A 26,525-nucleotide genomic window follows, 5' to 3' on the forward strand; every position below is an offset into this window, starting at 1 on the left:
TAGTTTAATAACAAATAGTGTAGTTACTTTATTCGTATCCGGTATGAAATAAGTGTGCCAAATTTTTGTTTTTAAATTATACAAAAAAAGTATTAATTGTAAATATTTATTTATCAGCCGCGCGCTACCTCCGCCACCAGCACACCATTCGAGTGCTAGACCAGTTTTAGCCAGCCACGCCAGCCATCCGTTACCCGCCCATTTGCAGTTTCCGTCGCATGCTCAAGTGGCGGCAGCTTCATATGGATTCGCTCCACTTAGCCCTGCCAAGAGTCATCAATATCAACCTGCAAGTTTGTGGTTCGCCGAATGATAACGAAATAAAAATATATATAAAAATTGAAGAAAAAAAAACTATAGGATCTAAACTGGACGCCGCTCAAATTTTGGTCCGGTTTTACAAAAGTTGTATTTAATTTTGGTTGTTAGTTTTATGTTTGGTATTACTTACGTTTAGTTGTATTTTGGTATTTTACGGGAAATTCCCAAATATATAAATGAATAGTTTGCGTATTTTACTAAATAACAAATTTGATATAGTTGGTACTCATAGACATTTAATTTTTATTTAAATTATTTAAAAAATCCAAATTTTGCTAAACGTATTTACGACCAAATTAGTGTTACTGAATAGTGCCTATGTTTTAATCATATTATTTTATTTTTCATGTATTGTGTGTTGGATTTTTAAAAATGTTTAGAATTTCACAACTTATTTTATAACGCAATCGTAATTTGTATAAGAGGGTAGTTTTGTGCAATTCGATTGTTTATTATTCGCAACCCTTTCGCTGTGTGTATAATTCGTTATTCTATTGCTATCGGTCTTTCTATTAAGTTTCCGATACCTTCCTTCCGTCCAATTTTCTTCGATAAATCCATTTTCAAATCCGGCTCGAAGGACCAGAAATAAGAATATTCGGTATTGCATAAATTGCGTCTTATAGAAAGTTTTAAAAAGCGAAAGGGTTGATTCGATTGAAAAATATTTTATAAGGGGCTTAATTCTTAACAATGTTTGGCGTTTTTCTTATTTTTTTAATTTAAGGTATTCTATCTTGCTATTTATACAAAACAAAGGGTATTAATATATGTTTAACTTGATTGTTTTATTTTAATTTTAGATTATTTTCTGGTGTTTTTTTTTGTAAATATTTAGATGTTACACTGGAAAATAACCCGCATCTCATTTATATACTTATACTGCCTCCATATCAAAATAAAAACAGTTTAATTGGACGTCCGCTCCTAATTATAGTGGATCTTATAAGCATTTTTTTTCTTAAATTATATTTAGAATAGTTTCATTGAAAGTAATCTTTTAATTTTTGTTCCGCTATTTTATTTTTTATTATATAGCCTATGTGTTTCGGTGTATAATCCAATTGATAATTTAGACGCCGAAGTAGCTGGCATTCCTTTTTGTTAACCTTAATTTTAGATGTAATCTCTTCTGGACACGAAGATGTAGCAATTTAGTTTATTATTAACGGGCTTGTTTTAAAGCTTGTATATTTTATGTAGTAGCAATCACTTCTTTCATTTTTCAATACTTGATGTTATAATTACATTGAAAATGGAAAAGATGAAACCTGAAACGCGTGTACATAGTTAGTTCGTTGCTTTATTTGTAATCTTGATGTGACATTTGGCGTCCGAAACGCCAATATAATCATTAGATAAAATGTAAAATTTTGAACGATTTCAAGAAATTCAACCACCAAATGAAAACGATGAGTGATTCTTTCGGTTTTATACAAATTATATGTACCTGGAATTTTTCTATAAAAATATTTTCCATCCCATAGAAACATCAATTTTTTTTTCTTTCAAACTATTGACTAGCAGAACAGTGTCTCTATTTACTGCTATCCATTCTGTTACTTCCGTATATTGCCACTAACTGGGATATTGAGCTTTTTCGATATCAATAAATCATATACAAATAGAGTAATGAAAACATTCCATGGGATCATCCTCAAAATGGAATCGATACCTAGTTAAGTATATAAATCTTTTTAATATATTTGGAGAACGCAATCGTAGTTTGCTCTACACCTTAAAATGACTACTAGCGCTTCTTTGGTTCCAATATTGTTAGGAAACACTAATTTGATCCCTGATGTGGTTCAGTTTCCTAAACGTTTTGTAATGAGAACATTCCTTGGGATCATCCTCAAAATTGATTCGATACAGGGTTTATATTTACCTAGTTAAGTATATAAACGTTTTTAATATATTTGGAGACCAAAAGTTTAGAACAGTTTAATGTTTGAGCGTTTCAAACATTTCTTGAAGTCATTGATACATATATACTTGAAAAAAATTCGAGTCAACGAGTTTTCCACTTAACAAGAAGTTCTAGATACATGATTTAACTGCTGAAATTTCTACTTACAAAGGCGCGATTTCTAAGTATGTTTTTTTATTTGTAAGGTTATATTCATATTAAAACAAATTATATATTAATAAGGTAAAGTGTACACTAAAAAAATTCTTGTGATTTAAACAATTTTATCATATTCAAGCTTGTCGAACGCTTTTTCGAGGTCAATAAAACATATAGATAGGGTTATTGTCGTCTATGTATACCAATTTCCTAAATCGTTATGAAACCCTAATACAATCCTCGTTTTTTTTTATTTATATCATAGATTTGTTTGTTTAAAAGTAATATGATTTGAACTTGATTTTTTTAAATTTTCCGTTACTCTTTCTGTTACGTAGTACAATATTTTTTAGAAAAAATTCCAAAGAAAATAAATTTTTAATGGTAAATGGATTCTTAGGAATAGGATTTATTTGTAGAATTAATTTTTGTTTTATAAAAGCGTGTTTTGAGAATAGGTGTAATTGAAAATATTTTTTCGCGAAAAATTCAATTTCTGATATTTCATCGTTCAAATTTAAGAAAAAAATATACACATTTTGATTATATTGTATAATTAATTTTATTTTTACTATAAGTTTATGGAATTTCTGTTTGTTTGTAAGAATCGTTTCTTGATTTTAAAAATCTTTTCCATTTTTTTCATTCGTATTGAAAATGTTGTTATATGCTACTACTTTAATAGATTTTTTCTGTTTATTCAATAATTGATAGAAAATTCTTTTACGCCGTCAGGTGTTTAAAGACTTTTTAGTGGTTTCTGCCTTTCAGCGTTTTAATGGATAATTCCTAGCGATTTTGTATTGTCAAACACTGTATCTAGCTAGTCAATTTTTGCAATTGAGTCTGTGTCAAAAAAATATGTAGGGGGAACAAAATGTATGTTGTTTTAGATTTCAGTCATAAATAGATACTTTAAAAATCGCTAATTGTATCTTCAGTCCGGCTTTTATACGGATAGAAGTCTTTTTCGACATTTTGGGGTTTCATTTGTTGAAAGTAAATTATAAACAAAATAATTACTTAGTGGTGTTTATTATAATGAATATTTCAATGAAAATTCTAGTGTTTAAAAAAATGTTTGATGTGCCTGTAAATGTAATAATCTTTCGTACACTCTATGTTTGACGTTATTTAATGAAAAAAGAAACAACTATGCACTAATTGTCGTAAGTGTTTTCAACAGGGATATAATATACGTCAATATAGTTGTGGAATATATAGTTGTGATATTTAATTAAATGATTGAAAATAATCAATTTTTTTAATGTACAAAATGGATTCTTCTATAACGATACTTGTTTTTAACTCTAGCTAGATTATAAATTGTAAAGTGTCTACATGAAAAGCAACGTTTCACTTCTTCATTTGAGGAACTCACTGTGTCATTAGAAAAATATAAATACAGTCGCATTTCGTTAATACGAAACTCGAGGGATTCTTAAAAGGTTGAGAACTATCGAATGCAAAGAATATCAAATGGTTTAAAATTTTAACTAACACTTTTGCCAAAGGTTCTGATGTGTCGTCCTCCTCATCTTCATCGCTGATTTTTTCATTTGTATCTGTCGCAGATAAAATTTTGCCATCGGTTAGCGAACCGTAGACAGTAACATCCACTCGAACAAAGTCGGAAAAACTCACACTGACTGATGTCAACCATGAAACCAGATTTTTGAGGCAATGGAAAATCATGTGGAGGGATACAGTTCCTTGTCAAATCAGTAAAATAGCCATCAGAACCGTGACATTCGTTTGTGGAGAGATTCTAAAACGAGCTTAACAATTTCTGTACGATAGAACGTCTCAAAATTATTATGAATGATTCCTTGGTCCGATGGTTGTAATTTGGAAATTTTATTCGGAAAAAAGAAGTAGGGTTCTACGTTTGACAATGTAGAAGGACTGTTATGGACAGTGCAATAAATTAAAAAGAGAAAAAATTTCCACTTTTGTATAAAAGGATTTTACTCCTTTGAAACACGGTTTCATTGCTTTTCCTATCACTAAGGGTTTAAATTTTCCTAATCCGTCCATATTCACTGCAATTAAAACTATCAACCTCTCTACATTGTTTTTCATATGACATTTTTCATCTTTAAAAGCAAGCGTCTTGTCTTGTAAACAGTATTAAAAATGTTGTAGCATTGAAAATTTTACGAATGACTTTAGGAAGGGTCTTCATCAGGAAAAATTCGTCTAGACTTACTAAAGTGAAGTGTAGCACGCCGAGAAAGCCTTTCTGGTTCAACTATAGAAGGGCGTTGTAGTAGAAAGGTTAAAAATAAGATTGTGCATAGTCCTTTGTAGAAAGAAATGAAATAATTGAAAAAAAATCGATTTTTGATTTTAGAAATTGTTAAAAATTTAGAGTTAAAAAAATTTTTTGACCTGCCGTTTGAAGGGGACACTTAAAACATTATAAACCAACATATTTTGGTACGAGACTCGAAAAAAAAACATAAAATAGATAAAGAAATTAAAATAGAGATGATATAAAGATCACATCTTCTATTTTAACATTTTTTGTCATTTCATTAAATTCTGTATAAAATTTTTGTTGCATAATTTTACAGTTTATTCTAGATTTCCTCACTATTCAGATTCCTTGCTTGGATATTTTATATTTCATTAAATTTATTTTGTACCCCAAGCATTTATTTTGTCGCTAAGATATTTGAAATAAGCCTTTCGAATATTTTGAAACTGTGGACACATTTACGGTTAGTGTAGTAATAAATATTTGGGAGTTGATTGATGTGTGGTTATCAGAAGAAACTTTCTTGTACAAAACATTGCCTACAAAATGATGTTTTGATAATATTTCGTTATTCTTAAAATCGAGATTATCGAAGTGTTGTCAGAGATTTTTTTCAATTAGTTTAGAAATTATATCTTAAAAAAATCTAGATATAGAATTAGAAATATATATAATAAATATATATGGTAGATGTAAAAAATAATATTTTTGGATTGTGTAGAATAGTTTTTTCGGATTACTAAATAATACAAATAATAATATTCAGGTGTTTTTTCGCTATATATATGTAGGTTTTCTTCTCGGAAAAGCACTCTAGACACGAATGATCGTTTTACAATATTTTCAAATTTTAAAAAATAAGTATTATATACGTTTAGTTAAAATGGCAAAAAGTTTTAAAAATTGTTTAAAAATAGAGAAGGTAGAGATTTTATTCAAATTTTGGCTCGAAATTTTACAGTTTTCTCTAAAAGTTATATAAAAACATAAACATCATAAAATCTGTGAGTTGTTTACAACAACGGAATGAAATCAGAAGAACGCACCTGCTAAAAGATCCAAATATTCACAAATATAATTTTCATTCGCAAAATATAATCACGATCACATGCTTCTTAACTAAATTCTCATTTTGCTTTCAATTACTTAAATTGAAATAGCCACATGAAACGACTTTTACGTGTTTTGTGATGTTGTTTGTATTTAACTGCTCAAATTGTTAACCAGGGACAAGAACCATTGCCTTACAGTTATTTCTGAAGCAAAAGTAACTCTTAGTAATTTCTTAGGATATTTCTCGAAATAAACAACAATATTTTCTCATTTCTCTAGTAGAAACGTACTTTTTAGAAAAAGTGGAATTCCATTAACTCTGTTACTGTAATGCACCTCTAGAGAGTTATATTAAACTTATATTCGTCGTGGTTCACCTGATACCCTTTTATCTCCTACAATTTGGAAACTTGACGATTACCTAACTATTTTTCTATATTTTTTTCCTTTTATAGCTTATTTTTAAGTATTTCCAACCCATAATGAAGGCAAGGACACCTGCAGAACATATAATCTCTTCTCCATTACATTCTTTGTAATAGACGTTACTCCCCATTTCTGGAATCTAATGCTAACAGTACAATATCTAGTGATCATTCCAATGGTCTCCTGGGTCGCCTGATTCTTAAAGTTAATTTTTTTCATTCTGTCTTGGCCAAATTTCTTTGGATATCGTGCAATCACTTCTATTTGACCACATATCCTGATGGTTGCTTTGTAGCACCGTAACTGACTCTTTGGCATCCTCTTCTAATTTTTTCTTATCTGCTTTAGAGTTTCCTTCCACGCCATAGTTTCCAGGTATTGTATTGTAGTTTTTTTATTTGATTCACCCTTAATAGTCAGGATATTACATCAATTTTTCAGTCTGTACGACTATTTGGATCTACAGATTTTTGGTTACCGAGTCAGTTGTTGAAGATTCACAGTTTTTTTATCATTCATGATAAATTTTTCATCCCCTAGTTGTAGGAATATTTATTTGTATCCTTTTTTGTGATCATATTAGAGGAAATAATATGCAATTTAGTTTAGGTTGATTTTTTAACTAATAATATAATACTTCAGGTGTTATTGTTAAAATAAAAAACATCTTCGCGATATTATTGTAAATGATCCAAGTGTCTAGATTAAATTTATACTATCCGGGTATATGCATGTAGATGTACAGATTCTTGGACGTTCAGTTCCTCAGCACTTTTATATTTTATTTCAATCAACAGATTTGTATATATATTTTTTAACGTTGTTGGTTTAGAGATCTTTTTTCTGTGATTGTCAAAATTTCTTTTGTATATATTTTCATTTTTTTGGCATGTACATTTGGGGGAATGGATGGGGTGGAGGTCAGGCCTATTTGTTCTTGAGAAGAAATCGATGGTAAAGATCTAATTGAATAGACAAAAATGTTCGAAAAGAAAATATGCTTGTGAAACTTACCATTTTAATATATTCTTCAAAAATAACCAGTAGATTTTTCATTCCGTTTAGTAAACAAGATTAAAAGTGAAGTTATGATTTAAAACAAGACAAAATAGGTAATTATATTGCTTCTTAACCACTGTCAATAAGGCTTAGATCCGGTGAACAAACAAGCCATTTTGAAACTGGTATGTTTCCAATAGTAAAACTTAGAGTAAATGCTTTGTTATATTTAAAAATAGATTTATCTACACTTTTTCCAAAACCTAACATCAAAATCAACTTAAAATTTTGATTAAATTGAGAGTAATGGAGTTTTTGCTTCGATCATAATACCTCACCTGAACTTCACAGTGTCTCCGTTTACATTTTGAAATAGATTTGGCAACCTGGAAACTGGAGCTCCATCAATCAATTGATCACTTGATTTAAGGCACTGAAAAGGGCACCATTTCCAATTTTCCATTGTCCAGTTTCGTTTTTAAAAGTTATGCAAACAAGAACAATCCCAAGAAATCGTTTCAAAATAGTGGTTTACAGAAATTATCATTTCAGGTCTGGATTTTTCCTAGAAATAAATCAAAGAAATTCTGTTATTCACAACTCTTCTACGACTTTGCTTTAGCCTGTTTTTCTTGAATCAACTTCTCGTTCAAATATAATCGTGCTAGATTATAAATTTTATCGATATACTCAACAGTGCTACTACATATTAAAATTTTTATATTTATTGCTAGATATTCTTCTGCTCTGAGATTTTTGCTAAGGTGGAGGTGAATGTTCTACCAGCCTACGCTACGAACTAGTGCTAGCATGTACTAACACCTACTCCACTTATGTCCCCCGCGGAAACCGTCATTACTAAGAGGCATTAGCTCTTCTTTATTACTTTCCTGCATTACCCAATCAATGCTGGTTGGTTGAAGAATCAGACTGACAAATTGGGCTCTTCTTGTTCTTCGTCCTGGTAATTTCGGCACGAACCTACGTTCCTCTGTAAATGGGAGCTTGCTGTTACATAGCATGAAGCCTTAGACTGTGTGTCATTTTTGACGTTCTTCTCGATCTTTGTCTTCAGAGCTAAGCATTGCTTCGATCAAGGTTTTAAGTGTGATACCTTATCCAGCGTGAACATTAAAAAAACATGCTCTGAGTATTCCTAACTCATTGTGGAAAAATATAGGGATACTTATTTGATTAGTGTCATGTCCTAAATTTTGATCTGCGGGTGAATCAGGAAATAAGCTCACATAACTTCCAGGGGGTTAGGGGGAGTTCAAAATGTTTTTAAATTGTATTGTCTTGGCTCTTCAGAGGGTGCTATTTGTTATTACAATTAGATTCTACTTATATCTTGCAAGATATAAATTATTTGATTTTTTTATTTTTTGGCTTTGACGGGGGACCCTCCTAACGGTTTCACAAGTCAATTTTCTTGAAATATGTAAATGTTTTTATATTTTATTAAAGAAATGGTTTACCTTGGGTCTACGCGAAATTCTATGAAATAGTGAATTGGGGTTATAATCTCAAAATGAAAATGATTTTAGTTTACACTAGTGTCAAATGTATAACTTTTCTAGTTCGTTAAGTATTTCGTGTAGGTCGTTGGGAAAGTATAATACAGTTTATGAGGATATACTATTTTCCTTACTAGTTGTACAATATACTATTGTACCTTTTTCTTCTATAGAATTAAATCGATAAGATGTTAACGATTTTGCCAAATGTTACAGACCTTATTCGCTTTAACTAGTTTTAATAATATTGTAACCGCCTTATTGAGAGACAAATATTAGTATTTTAGACTCTTTAAAAGTCTTTTTAGATATGTATATTGTTTAGACCTTTTTGCTCTCATTTTTTCCCAAATAATGCACAGGGTTTCTATATAGATTTATCAAAAAAAAAAAAAATAAATTAACAGCGAATTAGCGTAGTTGCCAAAATTTTATAGTCATCGAATTAATTTTTTGCTTCTTACAATTTATTTATGTTAAGTTTCTTTTTTTGGGGCTTTCGTTAGTATTACTTAGTATTTTATTTTGATGTCATATATATGTAACTGTGAAATAACCTTTTTATTATTCATTACTAAACTTCGTACCTTTAATTAATATTTATTTGGAGGTAATTTTGACTTGAAAAATAACAAAAGTTTGTTACTATGCAAATTTATAGAGATTATTTTTAATAACATGTACTTAGTACCCGAAACTTTATTATTTTTTAAATTGCATTTTATACAATTCATCCCCTAAATTAGTAGAATTTATCTTAAATAATGTAATTTCTGGAAAAATTTGTAACAAACTGATAAATAACAAAATCATCATCAATAAGGGGGTGATAATCTTTCATTTAGCTCTATATTTTATGAAAGTTTTATTTCGGTCCTTATTCTCTCAGGCTAAAATCATTTCTGGTCCTTTAGGCTGCTTTTTTTACAAAACCTTCTGAACTGTTGTTAGTTACTATCTATTTACCCCTTATTTAATCTAGCCTTGTTATTACCAACATTTTCCCGATATATTCATTTGACAAGTGTTTTAATTCTGTTCTACTAGTTTATGATTTTTTACTGATTTTTTCCGTATACTTTCAGTTACCTTATTTTGTCTAGCCCCATATGTTTCAGTATCTTTAACAATATCTTCATCTAACAATTGGTTCTTTTCTATTTTGACTCTAATATAAGTTTCTTTCTTTCACCGATGGTTACAACTGTGTCTGGAACATCTAGGTATGCTCGGTGTACTAATATAGCCTCATCAATTTCATTATTTTCAGTTTTTGGATCTTATCCTTTTACTGATTTAGTTGAATTCGATTTATTCATTCCTCACTTTGTCTAGTCTAATCAATTTCACTGTTTTTCACCAAATTTTCATATGACTAGTGGTTTTTTGTATTTTCAATTATTGTACAATCTAATTCACACCCTTAACTGGCGCTTTCTGGGCATATTTGAGGATCACAAACCATAAAAATGAAAAACGTATGAAAATTGAGGCGGCTAGAATCAAAATCCGCAAGGCCATCTCATGAAATTTTCGGAAAAATGGAAAAAATTGTCACAAACAGACCAATGATAAAAAATTATCAATTTTTTTACCAATAAATCAATTTTTACTTCATAACAGAGGTAATGTATGATCGAGAACACCAAAATAGTTTCATAAATATTTAGAAAAATTTAAAATCAATATTTGGACTTGTCGGATTTTCATACTGAGATTGGGATTTGGCGGGTGGCGGTATTTGAAAGAAAAATAAGCTTAGACTGCAAAGGGGTTGAGCTATAAAAGCTATACTAATTGTAATTTTTACTCAAAAATTATTGCAAAGTATCATAAAATAAAATTTAATATTTTGTAAAAAGTAAACAAAATCTTTATTGTTATACTAGGACACACAATATCTGTATCAATTTCCTCATCAACAATAATGTTTTCATCTTCTTCATTGTTGAAATCTTCGGTTTTACAAATCTCGAAAAAATTTTAACGTCTCGTGGTTTCTCCACCCTTATCCAAAGTGCTTTTTAAGTAGTTTCGCAACATCCTTTATTTTTGCAGCTTCAAGACTAACCCCCTTGTTGATGGCTTTTTCTTTCATGTGAGACTTATTAAACTTTGGTTTTCTGACAGATTTTGCTTGACAAGTTTCAGTTGTATAAGAGACATTTCACCCTAGACCAGACTGTTTTTTTTAGCATAATACTTTTTGATGGACTGAACTTGAAGTGCCTTTTTTGCACTTTCAGATTCAGACTTTCAGTATTTAACCGGGACAGTGACTCTTTTTTTTTTCAAATCTGTTTCAATCAATCCAAACACCCTGTGGAAAATAAAGCATTAAGGCTAAACAAATCGCAGAGGATCGTGGGTAGTCACGTGACGAAACTAGGCGCTCCTATTGGCGGATTTTGAAACTGAAAATGGCGTAACTGCCTTTAGACTTGGCGGAAATTGCAACTAAACCTCAACTCTCAGATAACAGTTGTTCTGAATTTGGCAATAACAAACTCAACTTCGAAAAAATATGGACTTGAAGGGTTTTGATTCTAGGTACCTCAATAATTCAAAAATTCAATTTATCGATTAGTTTATAACTAGTAAAACAGTAATTTCACCGAAGGAGAGATTTTTTGAAATTTTTAGTTTGTTACAAATTTGAGCAACGATACACGTTACATTTCTCGATTTAAAAACATTTTAATGTAAGTCAATAAGTGCAGAAATTCAAATCAAAAACAATTTCTTGTTAATATTCATATACCTCAGGAAACTGCACCTTATAAAATGTACAATTTTGGGTACGCATAATGATTAAAAATATTAATTTTTGGGCAATATGTTTTGTATATATACATATAATATAAAGTTGGGTTGGTTATGTATTTTTATATTAGTTACCATATATAGAGATGCGCTTGTAACGGTTGTAGTTCAATTGCAATTTTTATTAATACTAATTTTTTTTTCATTCATATAGGTCTACATGTTTCTCAATAGATATCAGAGAAAAATAGTTTGAATCTTTTTAATCACTTCCAATATTAAGATATAACAAATATTTAAGATTTTTACTATATATGATCTAAAGGCTGCACTACAAAATAGAATTTTTTAAACGATGTGGCAACATTTCCAAATATTCGTTTAGATTTTTTAGTCTTTCATTCACTAAATCATTTTCAAACAAAAAATTCAGTTAATGGAGGTAAATATCGTTAGAGACATTAGGGCCAGTACGGTACTGCACTTTGTTTACAATGTTGTCAAGTGAAATTTTATATTCACTTCATTTATTTTGGTAATATAAGAACAGAGCCTCTGATTTATTAATTAACGAAAACAATTTTTAATCAGGGTGGCCTTAAAAAGAGTAACGGATACCCAAATGTAAAAATTACGAAGTGAACGCCATCTGTTAATTTTCTTTCACACTTCAATAGAAGTAAACAATAAAACCAGAATATGAATTAATTTTTGTTGTTTCATAAACAATCTCATGAGACTGGGAAGTTAGACCGACAAACTTTTAATGGTTTTTTAATTTGTTCACATAATACCGCTTCGCCTTCTTTTAGTTGTCTGCTTCTGACTCAAATATATTTCGTGATTTTAAAATTTTCGTTATTCTTAAACCGATTCTTAAACACAACTTTTTGTTCTAAATACAAAAACACGTTTATGAAATAACGAGAATTGCAAAATTGAAGAAATTTCTACGAAAATCACAAAAAACACATAAGTAGCATCAAACACCCTTACGGATTGTATTGTTAGAAGCCAAATTTAGCGCCATCTAGTGACACGTGATTTTCTCCAATAGACTATCGATTTCTTCTTTTCCTTTTTTTAGAAAGCTTCGTTGGATAATATTTGTGTGGGATGAGGAAATTTTTTATAATGAAAAGGATTCATTGGAATTATCCCTGATATATTTTTAAGAAGGATAAAGGAAATTTTTTTATAGGAGGAAGGTTTAATGGAGTTGGCCCTGATATAGGAGTTGCTCTTCTGTAGGGCTGGGGTTGAGGCTCGGTTTGAGGATATTTTTTTTTGTTTTCAAAATTTTTCGATCATTTGACATGACATTTATATATTGTCAACAAAGAGCAGGTTCGGACTGGTTAGAATTGGTTTTTTTTTTCAAATAAGTACTACTAGAATACTTTTGAGTTAAAAATTTAGAAAAAATGTAGTTAAAAATAGAAAAAAATGATAATAAGCCCAGTTACAGTTTTCTTTAACATAAAAATAATATCCTTTTTAAATTGATAAGAAAAATAACAAAAAAATTTAGAATGAAGACTATGTTTGATAAAAATGATTTTGGATGTGTTGCTGTGTGAGTTTTGTAGATTTAACTATTATAATTATTAGTGTTACACAAGACTGGTGTAGAATCATGTCAATATTTTAGCAAATTAGTGGTGTTTGTACACCTTATTAAATGGTGATAGGCTATCTAGTAGTTATTTGTATATTAACTAAAATAACATTGGATTGTCGGAATTATTATTTCGTTTAGACCAATTGTAGGTGATGAAAAAAATAAATATTTCCAAAATCAGCATTCAAATGAACTTGAAATTGAAAAAAGATGAAAATTATATGAGTAAGTTTTTGTTAAGATAGTTGACTAAAGTAAAACATCTGCAACTGGCCTAATAAATTTTTTCATACGCAAATCAAAAGTACATTTAACGAATTTTTCTTTTAACTTGAAAATATAGTACAAAATGAGATTTGTTGAAAGTGATTGTATATAAAAAAATATTTATTATAATTGTAAATAGTTTTACCGATGGAATGATTTTTGGTTTGTCTTTTTTTAAATAGTATTTCGATTGTATGAGATTTTATTTGTTTATAGAGGCCTTAGTAGTTGAAATAAAACTACGTTATTAAATTTTAATACAAATCATTTTATTGAAAATTACAGCACTTCCGAAATGTCATTTACAAAATGTAATGTTCGAAAAAAGATTCGTTAAATCTACTAAATTCAATTAACTGCTAATTATTGTATTTGTTCGAGTACAAATTATAAAAATCGTTACAATAATTGTTTAATAACACAACACTGCTGTATAATGTATTATATGTCATTCAATAAACAAAATGTTATATTTAATATTCGTCTTTTAAAGTGTTTGCACATTGAAATTCAAATTTTTCGATTTAAATTAGACAATCTGTAGAAATATTTGTTGTATATCAACTATTACACTAATAAAAAAATATTTACTTCAATATTTGTGATATTTTGAGATTTTTTAACGAATCCATCAAAATTTATTTTCTTTTTTTTTTCTCTAAGAAATATTATATGTAACGAAAAAGAGCTGCCCGTACAAAAAAACATTAGTTTACACGGTTTTAATATCCTTGATAAATTTTGTTATTAATTTGGGTAGAAAAAATAATCTGTCACGTCTTGTTTAACAAATATTTATTAACTCAACTAAAATACAAAATTTTGGTTTTAATACTAAAAAAAAAAATTAAAAGTGGCTAATTTTTACTTTCTTTTTATAGCTATTTGATCCCATTTTTCTTATGATAGACCGACAGTAATCCCCTGATATGTTTCCAACCCCAAAATCTTTAATGTCGTTATTCGAAAACCTTAAAATCTTAGTGAGAACGTTCCTCTTGCTCATCACTCATACTTTCTAAGTTTTCAGGGAAAAAACTCATATACGAGTGCAGAAAATGACTGTATAAAACTGAGAATATTTCGTAATTATACGGATTTGTGGGCCAACAAATATCCCCTCTTACAGTTTTCCCTCTGTAGAAAGATTTTTTTGTAAATACCGGACTGTTTTTGTCCAAGTTTTTCAGAAAATTTGCCCTATAATATACTCATTCCGAATAGGCCATTTTTTTACATATGTTGTTTTAATATTATTTGTTTCTTCTTCTCCTATCTTTGAATGTCAAAGAAATTATCCACTGTCATTTTTAACAAGCTTGCACTACTGTAAGATCTAATTAATTTGGAAGAATATTAGGAACCTTTTGCAAACTTTCTACATTTTTTGTTGGTTTTTATGATCAACATTGTGGATTACAGCATCTGGATGAACTACTATTTGATATTTATTGGTACTACTCTAGTTACTATTATTTGTTTCTTCTTCTCTTATCTTCGAGTGTCAATGTATGATCTAAATAATTTTGAAAAATACTAGAAACTGTTTGCAGATTTTCTTCGGTGGCAGAATTACACCAAACGAAATTATCTGCAGGTGAGTTATGTGGAATATTTGAGGAATTCTTGATATTATGTAATATTTGCACAAAGAAATTTATTATTGAAACAGTAGTTTAGGCTTAAAATAATTTCCAAATTTCCAGAAAAAGAAATACTTTGTCATTTGGACAATGATATATACTACATAAAATATTTTTTATTAAAAAGTATATTCATTTAAATATCTTTTAATGCCCATTTAATAATGAAAAAGTATTTTTCACAAATATTTAAATCAAATTATTCAAGACAATTATTGGTTGGTGTTTCGATTAATGATACAAGTTTTATTCGGTACAGTATTTAACCGAATCATTGAAAGTATCCAAATCAATCATGAAATTAGTGAAAAAAAGGTATTTACTTATTTCAAATTACGTATTATTTAAAGGCATTAAATGACTTATATTTTGATTCGAATATAAAATTGATTGACTTGATTAAATTGGAAAAAATAAAATTTTCACAAGCGAAATAGAAATCTCAAAATATTACTGACTTAGTCCATAACGTTTCGAATGTGTGCTTATAAAATCCCTTCCATATATTTGAAAATTAGATTAAATCTTGGAGACATTGCAGTGATTGAGATTTATTGGTCCTAAAGCATTATTTTTAATTTTAGGTCCTTATTGGGGACTAATAGGAATCATATCAAAGAAATTTGTGCTAAATGGTGTATTTCGGACTACTAATTTTCAGATTTTATTTATAAAAATATTTGTAGCAGGAAATCCGAAATACACGTACCGTCAACTTTTCCCAAAAAATATTAATTTTCGCATAAATAGTGAAATAATACTTATAAACATTAGCAGGGTATTCGTTTTGTGTGATTATTTGTAAACGTTCATATTTTCTGAACTAAAACTGACGAGTTTGTTAGAACAACTTTTCGGAATATTCAGAAAAATATGTTCAAAAATTTCGACTGCACATACTGACTGCATCATTAACCTGCCACTGTTGTTAGTTGGACCAAAATAATATGAAACGTGATTATGCTGCCAACAGAAAAAAAATTTCCATTAAATAATCAATTCTTTTGATAATAACAGTGAATAAATAAAACACACTGTATATTTCGGTAGTAATAGTAAATAAACATTGATTCAAAAATTTTGTTTCAACTGTAACCAGCATAATTACCAAAAAGTGTAAAATACAGTTGGAAAAATTTGGAAAAAGGCGTGGGTAGGTCAAATTTACATTTTTTTTTTACAAAAATTAGAAACCATTGGAAAGTAGAAATAATTTATTTGAAGCTGAGAAACTTTTTTCTTCGTTTATTTCCAAGTATTCTTCGGAAAACTTTCTTTACTGATAAATTTGAGGCTATAGAAAATTTTACAAATAGAATTTGTTTTTACTTTCTCGCAATCTTTATATAAAATGATATAAATAAATAATTACGAATGGTGTTGTAGGTTGAGAACTGAGTTTTTTAATTGCCGACGTTTCGACCCTTTATTTGATCATTATCAAGGCTCTGTGTCATATGTATTGTCTATAGATTCCAGTTTAAGATGTGATTTTTTATACAGTTGAAAACCCTAAAGCCGAGCTTGTTACAGGACCGTACTTCATACTTAAGAAATATTTTGCGGTTTCGTACAGATAAATTATAAATAATTACGTAGAATTATTATATAATGTGAATGTGAAGTTTGGAAAAGATATAAAGTGATTTTCCACTTATCAAATGGAATTCTTTAATAGTTTCAGGTCAGAAAATTTAAATGTTTCATTTCGGTTGAGACTTGAAAAAGATACTCACGGAAAATTTGCCTTTTTTTCTTAATTTTCTTGTATTTCATCTTTATCAATATTCAAAATCATTTTTATAAGACGCTTTTTATTTGTAGTACATTATGGCGCCTCTGATTTGTACCAATAACGATGCCGCGCCGTGTTTCCCCTCTGATGTTTACGTGCTGATCACGCCCTGATCATTGTTTTGATGTATTATTTTTTTTTTTCTATAAATAGACTTTAGTTAGGACAATAATATCAATTTATCCCTCATTCTAAATATATCAATTCGAAGATGAAACCTGCACTAAATTTTATCCAGTATATTCATATTATCATGAAAAATTTTGCTACAACTAGTTATCAATCAAATAATCGATTTTTGAATAAGTATTGAAAATAAGTAGCTAAATTTGGCAATAACGGGGCAAGTAAGAATACAATTTATTTTCAAAGTAATTCTTATTATGAATATTGTTCTTCTTTTTCAAAATCCGGCCATACGATAATGCAATGTTGCCCAAGTTAAAGTCACTTTTAATTTCAATTATTTCTCTTGAACATTACTTAATCGAGTCTTTTTTTCAAAATTCTTTCTATAATTTTTTATTGTATTGAAAACTCAAGATCGTGTGTAAATTCCTATTGACTCGTATTGCGTATTAGCGGAAATCAAGGTCGCGTTCTCGATTCCCAAAAGATAAATCAAGGTCTAGATTACTTTGTAAATCTACCAAACTGATCTAAATCACGGTCAGGCTCAGAATCAAAGAAGTCCCAGATCACATTCTTGACCAGTAGAAGCCGCCTCAAGATCTAAATCACGTTCGGGTTCTAGAAAATCTAAATACCGTCAGGTTCCAGAAGATCTAGATCATATTCGGGCTCCAGAAAATCTAGATCAGTTCTAGAAAACCGGATTCTAGATCACGATCTGGTTAGGTTGAATTAGAAAATGAATGGAAACCAAGGTCGCGTTCAGGAGGCACAAAACATAAATCAAGGTCTTGATTACGTTCTGAATTTATCAAAATGGACTCAAGATCTAGATTACGTTCAGATTGGGGATCAAGGAAGTCGAGATCGCGTTCAGGTTTCATAAGTCCGGATCACGTACTTAATCAATAAAAGCTGTTTCAAGATCTAAATCACGTTCGGGTTCTAGAAAATAGAGATATCGTTCAGGTTACAAAAGATCTAGATCACTTTTGGAGTCTAGATAAAATAGTGGGAGTTCTAGAAAACCGGATTCTATATCACGATTTGGTTCGGTTGAATTAGAAAATGAAGGAAATAAACGGAAATCAAGGTTGTGCTCTCGATCCCCAGATGATAAATTAAAGTCTAGATTACTTTCTGAATCTGTCAAAGTGACCTCAAAATCTGGATCACGTTCGGGCTTATAACAATGCAATGTTGCCTAAATGGAATGTAATAGTTAATTTCAAGTGGTTCTTTTGAATTTACGGTACTTTAATTTGAGCATTTCAAATAATTTAATATTGGTTCGAATCCTTGAACACATACTTAGATCCAGCGCACAAAAAAATTTGTTTTACCATTAATATTTGCTAAACTCTGATTAAGACTTTGTTTTTCTACGTAATGGTAATTTCTACATAGTGTTAACAGTACTGAATAGTTTTAAGGTTGTGATGGAATCCAGTCCAACTTTTCCAACTGTTTCGATTAATATTCGTACAAATCATCTGTCGATGTTTGAAAAAAAAATGTACTAGTTACTAATTATTGTGATTTGGCCTGAAATAATAATTGTAAACTTAATGTAATATAGACTATCTGCATGTATCATAGATTAAATTTATAATAACTGTAAAAGCTTGCATAGGGTTTTATTAAATATTTTAGTATGTTTTTCTCTCTATGAATAATTAATGTTGCATTTTGTGAAAGAGTACTTGACTTTACTGATGTAGATACACATTTGTGGATACAAAATTATCCATATCATGTGTATTTGCAGTAATAAAGCTTGTTCAATGCTTAACGTTGTTTTATTTTCCTTTCCAATAACCAAAAGACGAATGTATTGGTCTCGAAACACTCTCTGAAGACGGTAACTTGTGCTCCATTGGGTTCAATGATACCAGCCAATTTTGGTTGGTCTCTTTCATAATCGAGGCCATCGGCTCCCGTTGACAGTGAACGGTGACGGATGACGGACATTGGGCGCCATTATTGCGGGTTCCGGGGGGTAAGAATTATAATGATATTGCGTACACGTCTGTCATCCATCAACGAGAGCTGATGGCCTCGATTGTGAAAGAGATAAGTCAACACTGGCTGGTGACGTCCTGGTTTTATAAGCGTGCGTTATGGTACTTGTAAAGCAAACGCAAATATTCACAGTTTTTACTACTATGATTACATAGCTCTCTAGTTAACGTTTTTCTCTTTTTGGAAGGCAATAGGCCTACGCAAAAGAGAGGGGAGTTGGACACCACTACACCATCATTTACGAACGTAAAATTTTGGACAAACGACGAGTATTCGGAACTGCCAAAGACTACGACAATCATCGAAAATGTTCACCAAATGGTACTGGATGACCATGGGATTGGAGCTTGAGAGTCTTGATTAAGTTCTGAATCTATTAAAGTGGGCTCAAGATCTAGATCACGTTCAAATTGAGAATCAAGATGACGTCCAGGTTCCATAAAGTTCGGATGACGTACATCAGTAAAACCTACCTTTAGATCTAGATCTAGATCACAAATAAACGGAAATTAAAGTCATGTTCAGGATCCCGAAAAAATAAATCAAAGTTTAGCTTACGTTCTGAATCTGCCAAAGTCGCCTCTAGATCTAAATAACGTTTAGGTTCAGGATTAAGAAAATCCAGATCACTGTCAAAATCATAATTCTAGATCTAGGAAATCTAGATCGGGTCCTATAAAACCGGGATCTGACAAGATCATATGTAGGTTTAGTATTAAAAGGAAGTCGCATTCAGACTCCAGAAAGTCTAATTAACGTTTTGGATCAGTTAAAGCTGCCTTAAGATCTGGATCATGTTCGGGAATTAGAAAATCTAGATCCCGTTCAAGTTCCAGAAGATCTGGAACACTGTCGGGCTCTATAAAATCAAGATATAGCGGTAGCTCGTTTGGGCAAGTTCACGTTGTTAAAGTTTTTCCTAATTTCCGATTAGTACATGTCAGTTCAAAAATAAAATGATAGTTTAAACGAAATTTATTTAGCAATTATTCAAGGAGCTAGATTACAACCACTTATAGCAACGAGTTCGTCGGGACATTCGACTTGGTCGAATTGAATTTGTGGGTTGTTGGCATTATTCATAAAATCGAATCTGAACAAACAACCGGATTGGAGAGCTTCTGGTAAAAGTGATAGACATTCTTCTCTGGAATGGACTCCTCCGTATTGGTCACCCCAACCGGTCCAAGGGGCATTCCATTGATCGTGACAACCTTGGTTGAAAATACCGATACCACCTCCGGGTAGAGCTATATCGAATTGATTAGCACCCAGATCACCTCCAGTGTTGGTGAACTGAAAAATAATTTGCAAATCGTATTTATGATATAGATAGAAAATAGAAAAAAATGGAAGCGAACGAAAAAAATTAGAAAATTAATGTTTACTTTTATAAGGAATATTTCGAATAATTGTTTAAATCAAAATAATTCAAGAAAATGAACGAAAAATTTATGATATAACTGATAAATTTGAAATAAAAATCGGAAAATTCGAGACAAAAATCGAAAAACTCAAAATAATTGTTAAAATTCAAATTATTTAGAAAAAAAATCGACAAATTTGACACAAACATCACTAAATTTGAAAATAATGATTAAAATTTAACTTAGAAAAAATCCAGAAATTTAAAATAAAAATCGATAAACTCCAAAATAATTTCTAAAAAAAAAATAGTTAAAATTGAAACAAAAGTTTCGGAAAGGATTTAGGATAAGAGAGGCTACGAATATGGGAAAAATTTATTGCAGATTAAGAGGAAGAGGGAATTTAGAGGAATTGTGTAGATGTGATCTATTGTCTATCTTCCTGTTGTAAATCCTTCCTGTTCTTTCCCTATTTTCCTTTGTATATGCTCTACAATCCAAAGGGGCTAAATTTGGCGAAAAAAAAGGGCATGAGATAGCAATTCAAACTTCATTCAAATTCATTAATTTTGACCATTGCAAAAACGGATAGGTGAGTTGGTGCATTGTCTAGATGAAACAACACTTTCTTGCCATGATATTGCCTGCAAATAGAACGGTCTTTGCCTTCATTGGAGTCGGTTCGTTCTCCCTTTTTAGTCCTTTGTTTTGATTGTTTTTTGTTTCGGGTGTGAAGTAATGGACCCAAATTTTATCCACGGCTATGAAACGGCTTTATATCTGTAAAACATTGTTAAACACTCGGTGGAAACATCTTCACGACGGTGCTTTTGTTCCATCGTGAGCAAACGCGGCACACATCTTTCTCATGTCAAAATTTTTAGTTGTACCACACTTTTTGAAATGTCTATTATGTCTACTAGCTCGCGCAATGTCAGTCGACGATCATCCAGTACCGCTTTGTGGATATTCTTCAACATTTCTGGAGTCGTCACCGTCATTTGGTTAACCACTGCGATACTGGTCTTCGAAGGTTGAACGGCCTCGTTTAAACTCTGCCACCAAATATTTTACTGCTGATAACGAAGAAGCAGTTTCACCCAGAGTAGTAGCTAGTTTAGCTTTTACATTGGTTGGAATGAGGTCTTTAAAATAAAAGTATTGTATCACATATCGATAAACAATTTTTTCCATGTTTACAAAACCCAAAAACGTTCACTATTGATGACTGCCAAAAAAATACCAAACAACGTGGCCTCTTCAAATTTGAAACATTTGCTGTAGAGATTGTGTACTTTCTAGTGCAGTGGCAACTACCACCATCTCTAGGTCTGGCCAGGTACGTCTGGGATCAAAATTATGTCTTTCTTCATTAGATTTTTATATCATTAACCTAGGAATTATTTTATCTAAAGACGGAGGAGTAAATGCAAATGTTAAAGACAAAAGACACAACACTGATTATAATACTACGAATAGTTGAATAAACGCCACTCACTTGCAACACTAATTGTTTGTCTTGAATTTGATCGAGGAATTTAACTAAATAACATGAACAACATAAATTTGTATCGGCACCTCCGCTGAACGAAACAGCAGCAAAACCGTAACCAAGAGTTTCGTTAACAGCAAAAGGTTGTTGGTTGTTACACATATACGATGTTCCTCCAGCGCAACCTAGAAATGGATGATTGAAAATTTATATAATCAATACTCAGCAAGGGATTAATCACACTAGTGTACGAAAATTTATTATTTTCCTACGATTTAAACAAGAGAAACGAGAGAAAAAATAAATCAATGTTTGGATTACGTTCTGAAGCTGCCAAAGTGGCCTAAAGATGTAGATCACGTTCAGTTTCAGTATCAAGGAAGTCTAGATCGTGTCCAGGTTCCACAAAGTCCCAGATAACGTACTTAATCAGTGAAAGCTGCCTCAAGATCTAGATCATATTCGGGCTTTAGGAAATATGAATACCGTTCTGGTGCCAGGAGATATAGATTACATTCTGGCTCCAGGAAAAGCCAGGAATAAAGTTTTAATTCTTTGCTTCAAACCATCCTTGTTTGCTAAAAAAACAACGCCAGGTGTATAATTAAATTACACATTAGAATGTTATTGTGCATGTCTTTCGATCATTATGAGCATAAGGTCTAGATCACGTTCTTAACCAGTAAAAGCTGCCTAAAGATCTAGATCAGGTTCAGATTCAGGATAAAAAAGTCTAGATCTCGTCCAGGTTCCATTAAGTCTGAATCTGGTTTTAGAAAACCGGATTTTATATCACGATCTGGTTCAGTTGAATTAGAAAATGGAGGAAATAATTCAATGTTTGGATCACGTTCTGTAGCTGCCAAAGTAGCCTCAAGAAGTAGATCACGTTCAGTTTCAGTATCAAGGAAGTCTAGATCGTGTCCAGGTTCCACAAAGTCCCAGATAACGTACTTAATCAGTGAAAGCTGCCTCAAGATCTAGATCATATTCGGGCTTTAGGAAATATGAATACCGTTCTGGTGCCAGGAGATATAGATTACATTCTGGCTCCAGGAAAAGCCAGGAATAAAGTTTTAATTCTTTGCTTCAAACCATCCTTGTTTGCTAAAAAAACAACGCCAGGTGTATAATTAAATTACACATTAGAATGTTATTGTGCATGTCTTTCGATCATTATGAGCATAAGGTCTAGATCACGTTCTTAACCAGTAAAAGCTGCCTAAAGATCTAGATCAGGTTCAGATTCAGGATAAAAAAGTCTAGATCTCGTCCAAGTTGCATAAAGTCTGGATCTGGTTCTAGAAAACCGGATTTTATATCACGATCTGGTTCAGTTGAATTAGAAAATGGAGGAAATAATTCAATGTTTGGATCACGTTCTGTAGCTGCCAAAGTAGCCTCAAGAAGTAGATCACGTTCAGGTTCAGTATCAAAGAAGTCTAGATCGATAGATATACTAGTACGGCTATAAAGTATTTTTCTAGATCTCTCTGTCCTTTACCCATGTTCGTCACTAACTGTTTCTAAATTGTCAGTAAAACGAAAAGTGGAATTTGAAAGATATGCTACTACCCCTTTCTTTTGAAGCATTGAATACAAGATTTTTGTAATTGCCATCTTTCAAGGCAACTAACAGAAGCACTTGAAGGTGGTCCGTGCTCTTAATTCAGTTTTAGTAAAGTATCATATTTCAAAAATGGATCTATAAATATGACTCCTTCAATTTCGTCTTTGCTGAGTCTTCAATTTTTGTTTTGCATACAAAAACTAATATTTGACTCATTGGATTTTTTTACGCATATCTGTCCATTGCACAGAGCACGTAAAGCTTCAGGAAAATCAAAATTTCAAATAGAAAAACTACGAAGGAAAGTACGCATGTCCTTCTTTAGAAAAGAATTTCCGACAGTAGACAATGTTTTTGCCACGTTTCACTGAAAAAAGCTTTCCAGAAAGTCTATTTCAATAAAAAGAAACGATATCGTGGTATGAAGAAGAAATTACCTAAGGACTATAAAAGCAATGAGAAACTGTTATGTTGGAGGTGATTCATTGACTTTTGAATCTACTTGTACGAGTGATTACCATGAGGTCATGAATCTTCTGTCTAAGAACTGTATAATAGTGATGGATAATGCAACTTATCACTCGAGACTTTTAGAAAAATTACATACAACCAAGCTGTAAACACGGAATCACAGAATTGGCTAAATTCAAAAAAATACGCTGACTATAGCTATGGATTACGAATGTTCTATTATTTTAATACCCCCTCATTTAGAAAAATTAACTATAGTCATTGTTGAAACTGGATTCTATTAACTACAAAAATATAAAACGAAACCTATCGTAATTCAATACCATACACGAACCTAAATTTTACTGTTTACGTATTCGCTTCCAACAAAACACTCCGAAGGAACCAAAAACGCTGCGCACTCCAAACAATGGTCCAAAAAATACTAGCAAGTTATTTAGGAACAGAGGAATGGTCAGATCTTTGATGTTACATATCTAATACCGTGTTCTAAAGGTATAAAAATAGAAAAATTTTCGACTTTAAGTCACCGAAAAACATAAAACTGTTTTGTCAGAGGAAGTTCGCTTACCTGATTGGACGGAAGGATCTAATTTAGTTACGCCATCAGCAGCGCAACTGGCTATAGGCGTCATATCGGGAGTGTTGATGTTTTCTTTCCAGGAACACGATGGTTTACAGCAGTCCCAGTAACGTGTAGTGGTACCATATCCGCTTTTACCGTTCGGAATTTTCTTAATTTCCGGGCTGTAGGCTACAGCCACAGAGATAACTAGAAAATGGAACAGATATTGAGCATTATGGTGAAAATAAGGACACATTCGGCTCTGGTAAACAGTCCCAGATTTTTACGCTACATTTCAAAGATCTGAAGTAGTTGCGGTAAATTTTAGGTATTGTAAGATCATTACACATTTTTTTCAAATCTTGAAACTTTGCATTGGAAATAGGCAACTCATCATTATAAGGCTTGTTTAATGCAACTTTTCTTGGCCGTCCTTTTTTGAAACAATTTATCTCTTTAAAATCTTCATCTGTATAACTTGTTTTAAAGAAAATTTTTGTGGGCTCATCCTTTACATAGCGAAGCCACCAAACTTTGCGCCATGGAATTTGATTCTAATTGTTGAAAGACTGTGTTCCAAATGCCTTAAATCGAAAAAGTCTTGGTGTGTTAGGATTTAGACTACAAAAGGTCGTGGCCTTATTCTTGCACTGCGCGGGAGATGCATGTCAGTCAGCTCGTTCTTACGGACAATCTCCATTTAACGCGAGATTTTTCATAGTATCTCCTACAATAGAATTAAACTAACCAAATATTCTTGGACCTAAAATGGCTTCTGTGTATTATACCACTGAATAATTTACCTTCAAACGCTCTTTACATAAAACCATTTAAGCGTTTAGTTCCACTATATACGATAAATGTTTTGATTGTAATTATAATACATCGAAATCGAACCATAACCCTGCTAATGTAGGGACAAACAACCAGAGACAGGATAAAAGAAAGGATTGAAAAAGGCTCTCAAGCCTATGGAAGAAACGAAAGCAAATTAAAAACAAAACAAAATAAAATAAAAATGTACAAAATCCTAATAAGACTAGTAATCACGTATGCGATGGAAACAACAGTAATCAACAAAAGGGAAGAAGAATCATGAGATAATGAGAACTGTAACAGGTCCAAATCCAACAAAGGAGGGAGAAAGGAGAGCAAAGAAAAACGGAGGAATAGTGAAAGAGTTGGAGAAGGAAAATATAGTGAGATACATAAAAACACAAAGACTCAACTGGGCTGGTTATATAATGAGAAGAAAACCAACTCAAATGATCAAAAGAATAATGCGATGGACCTCATTGGGGCCAAGGAGAAGAGACAGACTTGGAGAAACGAAATAGAGGACATATGCCGGAAACGGAAGGAATGGAAATTAATAACAAGACAAAGGATAAACTATGAAGAAAACAAAAATGGAAAACGAGGAGAAATCCGCCTCAAAAAAGGATTTTAAACCGCTATAAGGGATAGCCATAATCCAAAGGATTGAAATGCTTGATGATGATGATGATTTTCATATTGTTACAGAGAGTTTTTTTTACAAAACTTTGCATAACGTCCAAAGATATTTCATCATTAGTTTACGGTCTATTAGGGCTATTTTTCGGTGATTTAGATACAACAGTTTTTATCAAAAGGATATGTTTTAATTAAACGGTGGATTTACGTAAAAAATTTCATTTTCGTAAAGGTCGACAAAAAATATTAATAAGCATTTTTAGAAAAATTATTTGGTAATTATAGTGTGTATGTATAAAAAATATATTGAAAATGATTACTTACAAATAGCGATAATAACGAATGATGTGTTCATTATTACAAAATTACGTGGACTTAGAAGACTAAAAGACCATTACGAGTTTTTATATACTATTTTTAATCTTTAATAATAATTTTTTTAATATTTAGATAACATATCTTGTAATATCATCTGATAAATTTTCTATTGCAAATTAAATATTGAGTACAATACACTATAAAGTGAAATTATGTAATTATCAGACCCACTTATATCTGTCCATGTTAATACGTGGTGATTTATTGGATTAAAAAATATGATGAACGATTTTATTTGATATAATATCAAATTGAAACGTCAAGAAAACGAACCAAAGTCCTTACATACTTTCCGTTATCATATCATTCTAAAAGCAATAACAACGAAACAAAAATTTAG

The 26,525-nt window shown here is 31.1% G+C and overlaps 2 protein-coding genes across 7 annotated transcripts in view; one reads left to right on the plus strand and one right to left on the minus strand.

Moving 5' to 3' along the window:
* LOC130893237 (homeodomain-interacting protein kinase 2) overlaps positions 1–18,657 on the plus strand; it is a 56,508-nt gene extending 37,851 nt beyond the window's left edge. For all 6 annotated transcript variants that reach the window (XM_057799163.1, XM_057799160.1, XM_057799164.1 and 3 more), the window contains one exon: positions 118–18,657. In XM_057799163.1, the coding sequence (XP_057655146.1) occupies positions 118–313 (196 nt within the window). In that variant the 3' untranslated portion in view covers positions 314–18,657. The remainder of the gene's footprint in view (positions 1–117) is intronic.
* A 1,187-nt stretch (positions 18,658–19,844) lies between these two features.
* LOC130893238 (endoglucanase-like) lies at positions 19,845–26,312 on the minus strand. Its single transcript, XM_057799165.1, has 4 exons — positions 26,132–26,312; positions 24,359–24,559; positions 21,753–21,931; positions 19,845–20,183 (listed from the first exon to the last, which is right to left on the minus strand). The coding sequence occupies exons 1-4, from the start codon at positions 26,160–26,162 to the stop codon at positions 19,878–19,880; spliced, it is 717 nt and encodes a 238-aa protein (XP_057655148.1). The 5' UTR covers positions 26,163–26,312; the 3' UTR covers positions 19,845–19,877.
* Between the last annotated feature and the right edge of the window lie 213 nt (positions 26,313–26,525).

This window comes from Diorhabda carinulata, chromosome 4, assembly GCF_026250575.1.
Source record: "Diorhabda carinulata isolate Delta chromosome 4, icDioCari1.1, whole genome shotgun sequence".
Lineage (NCBI taxonomy): Eukaryota > Metazoa > Arthropoda > Insecta > Coleoptera > Chrysomelidae > Diorhabda > Diorhabda carinulata.

Coding starts and splice junctions, on each gene's coding strand:
- LOC130893238 (XM_057799165.1), bottom strand. CDS start 26,162: ATGAACACATCATTCGTTATTATCGCTATTT. Junction 21,932..24,358: donor AGATCCTTCCGTCCAATCAG/GTAAGCGAACTT, acceptor ATCCATTTCTAG/GTTGCGCTGGAGGAACATCG. Junction 20,184..21,752: donor ACAAACAATTAGTGTTGCAA/GTGAGTGGCGTT, acceptor ATTATTTTTCAG/TTCACCAACACTGGAGGTGA.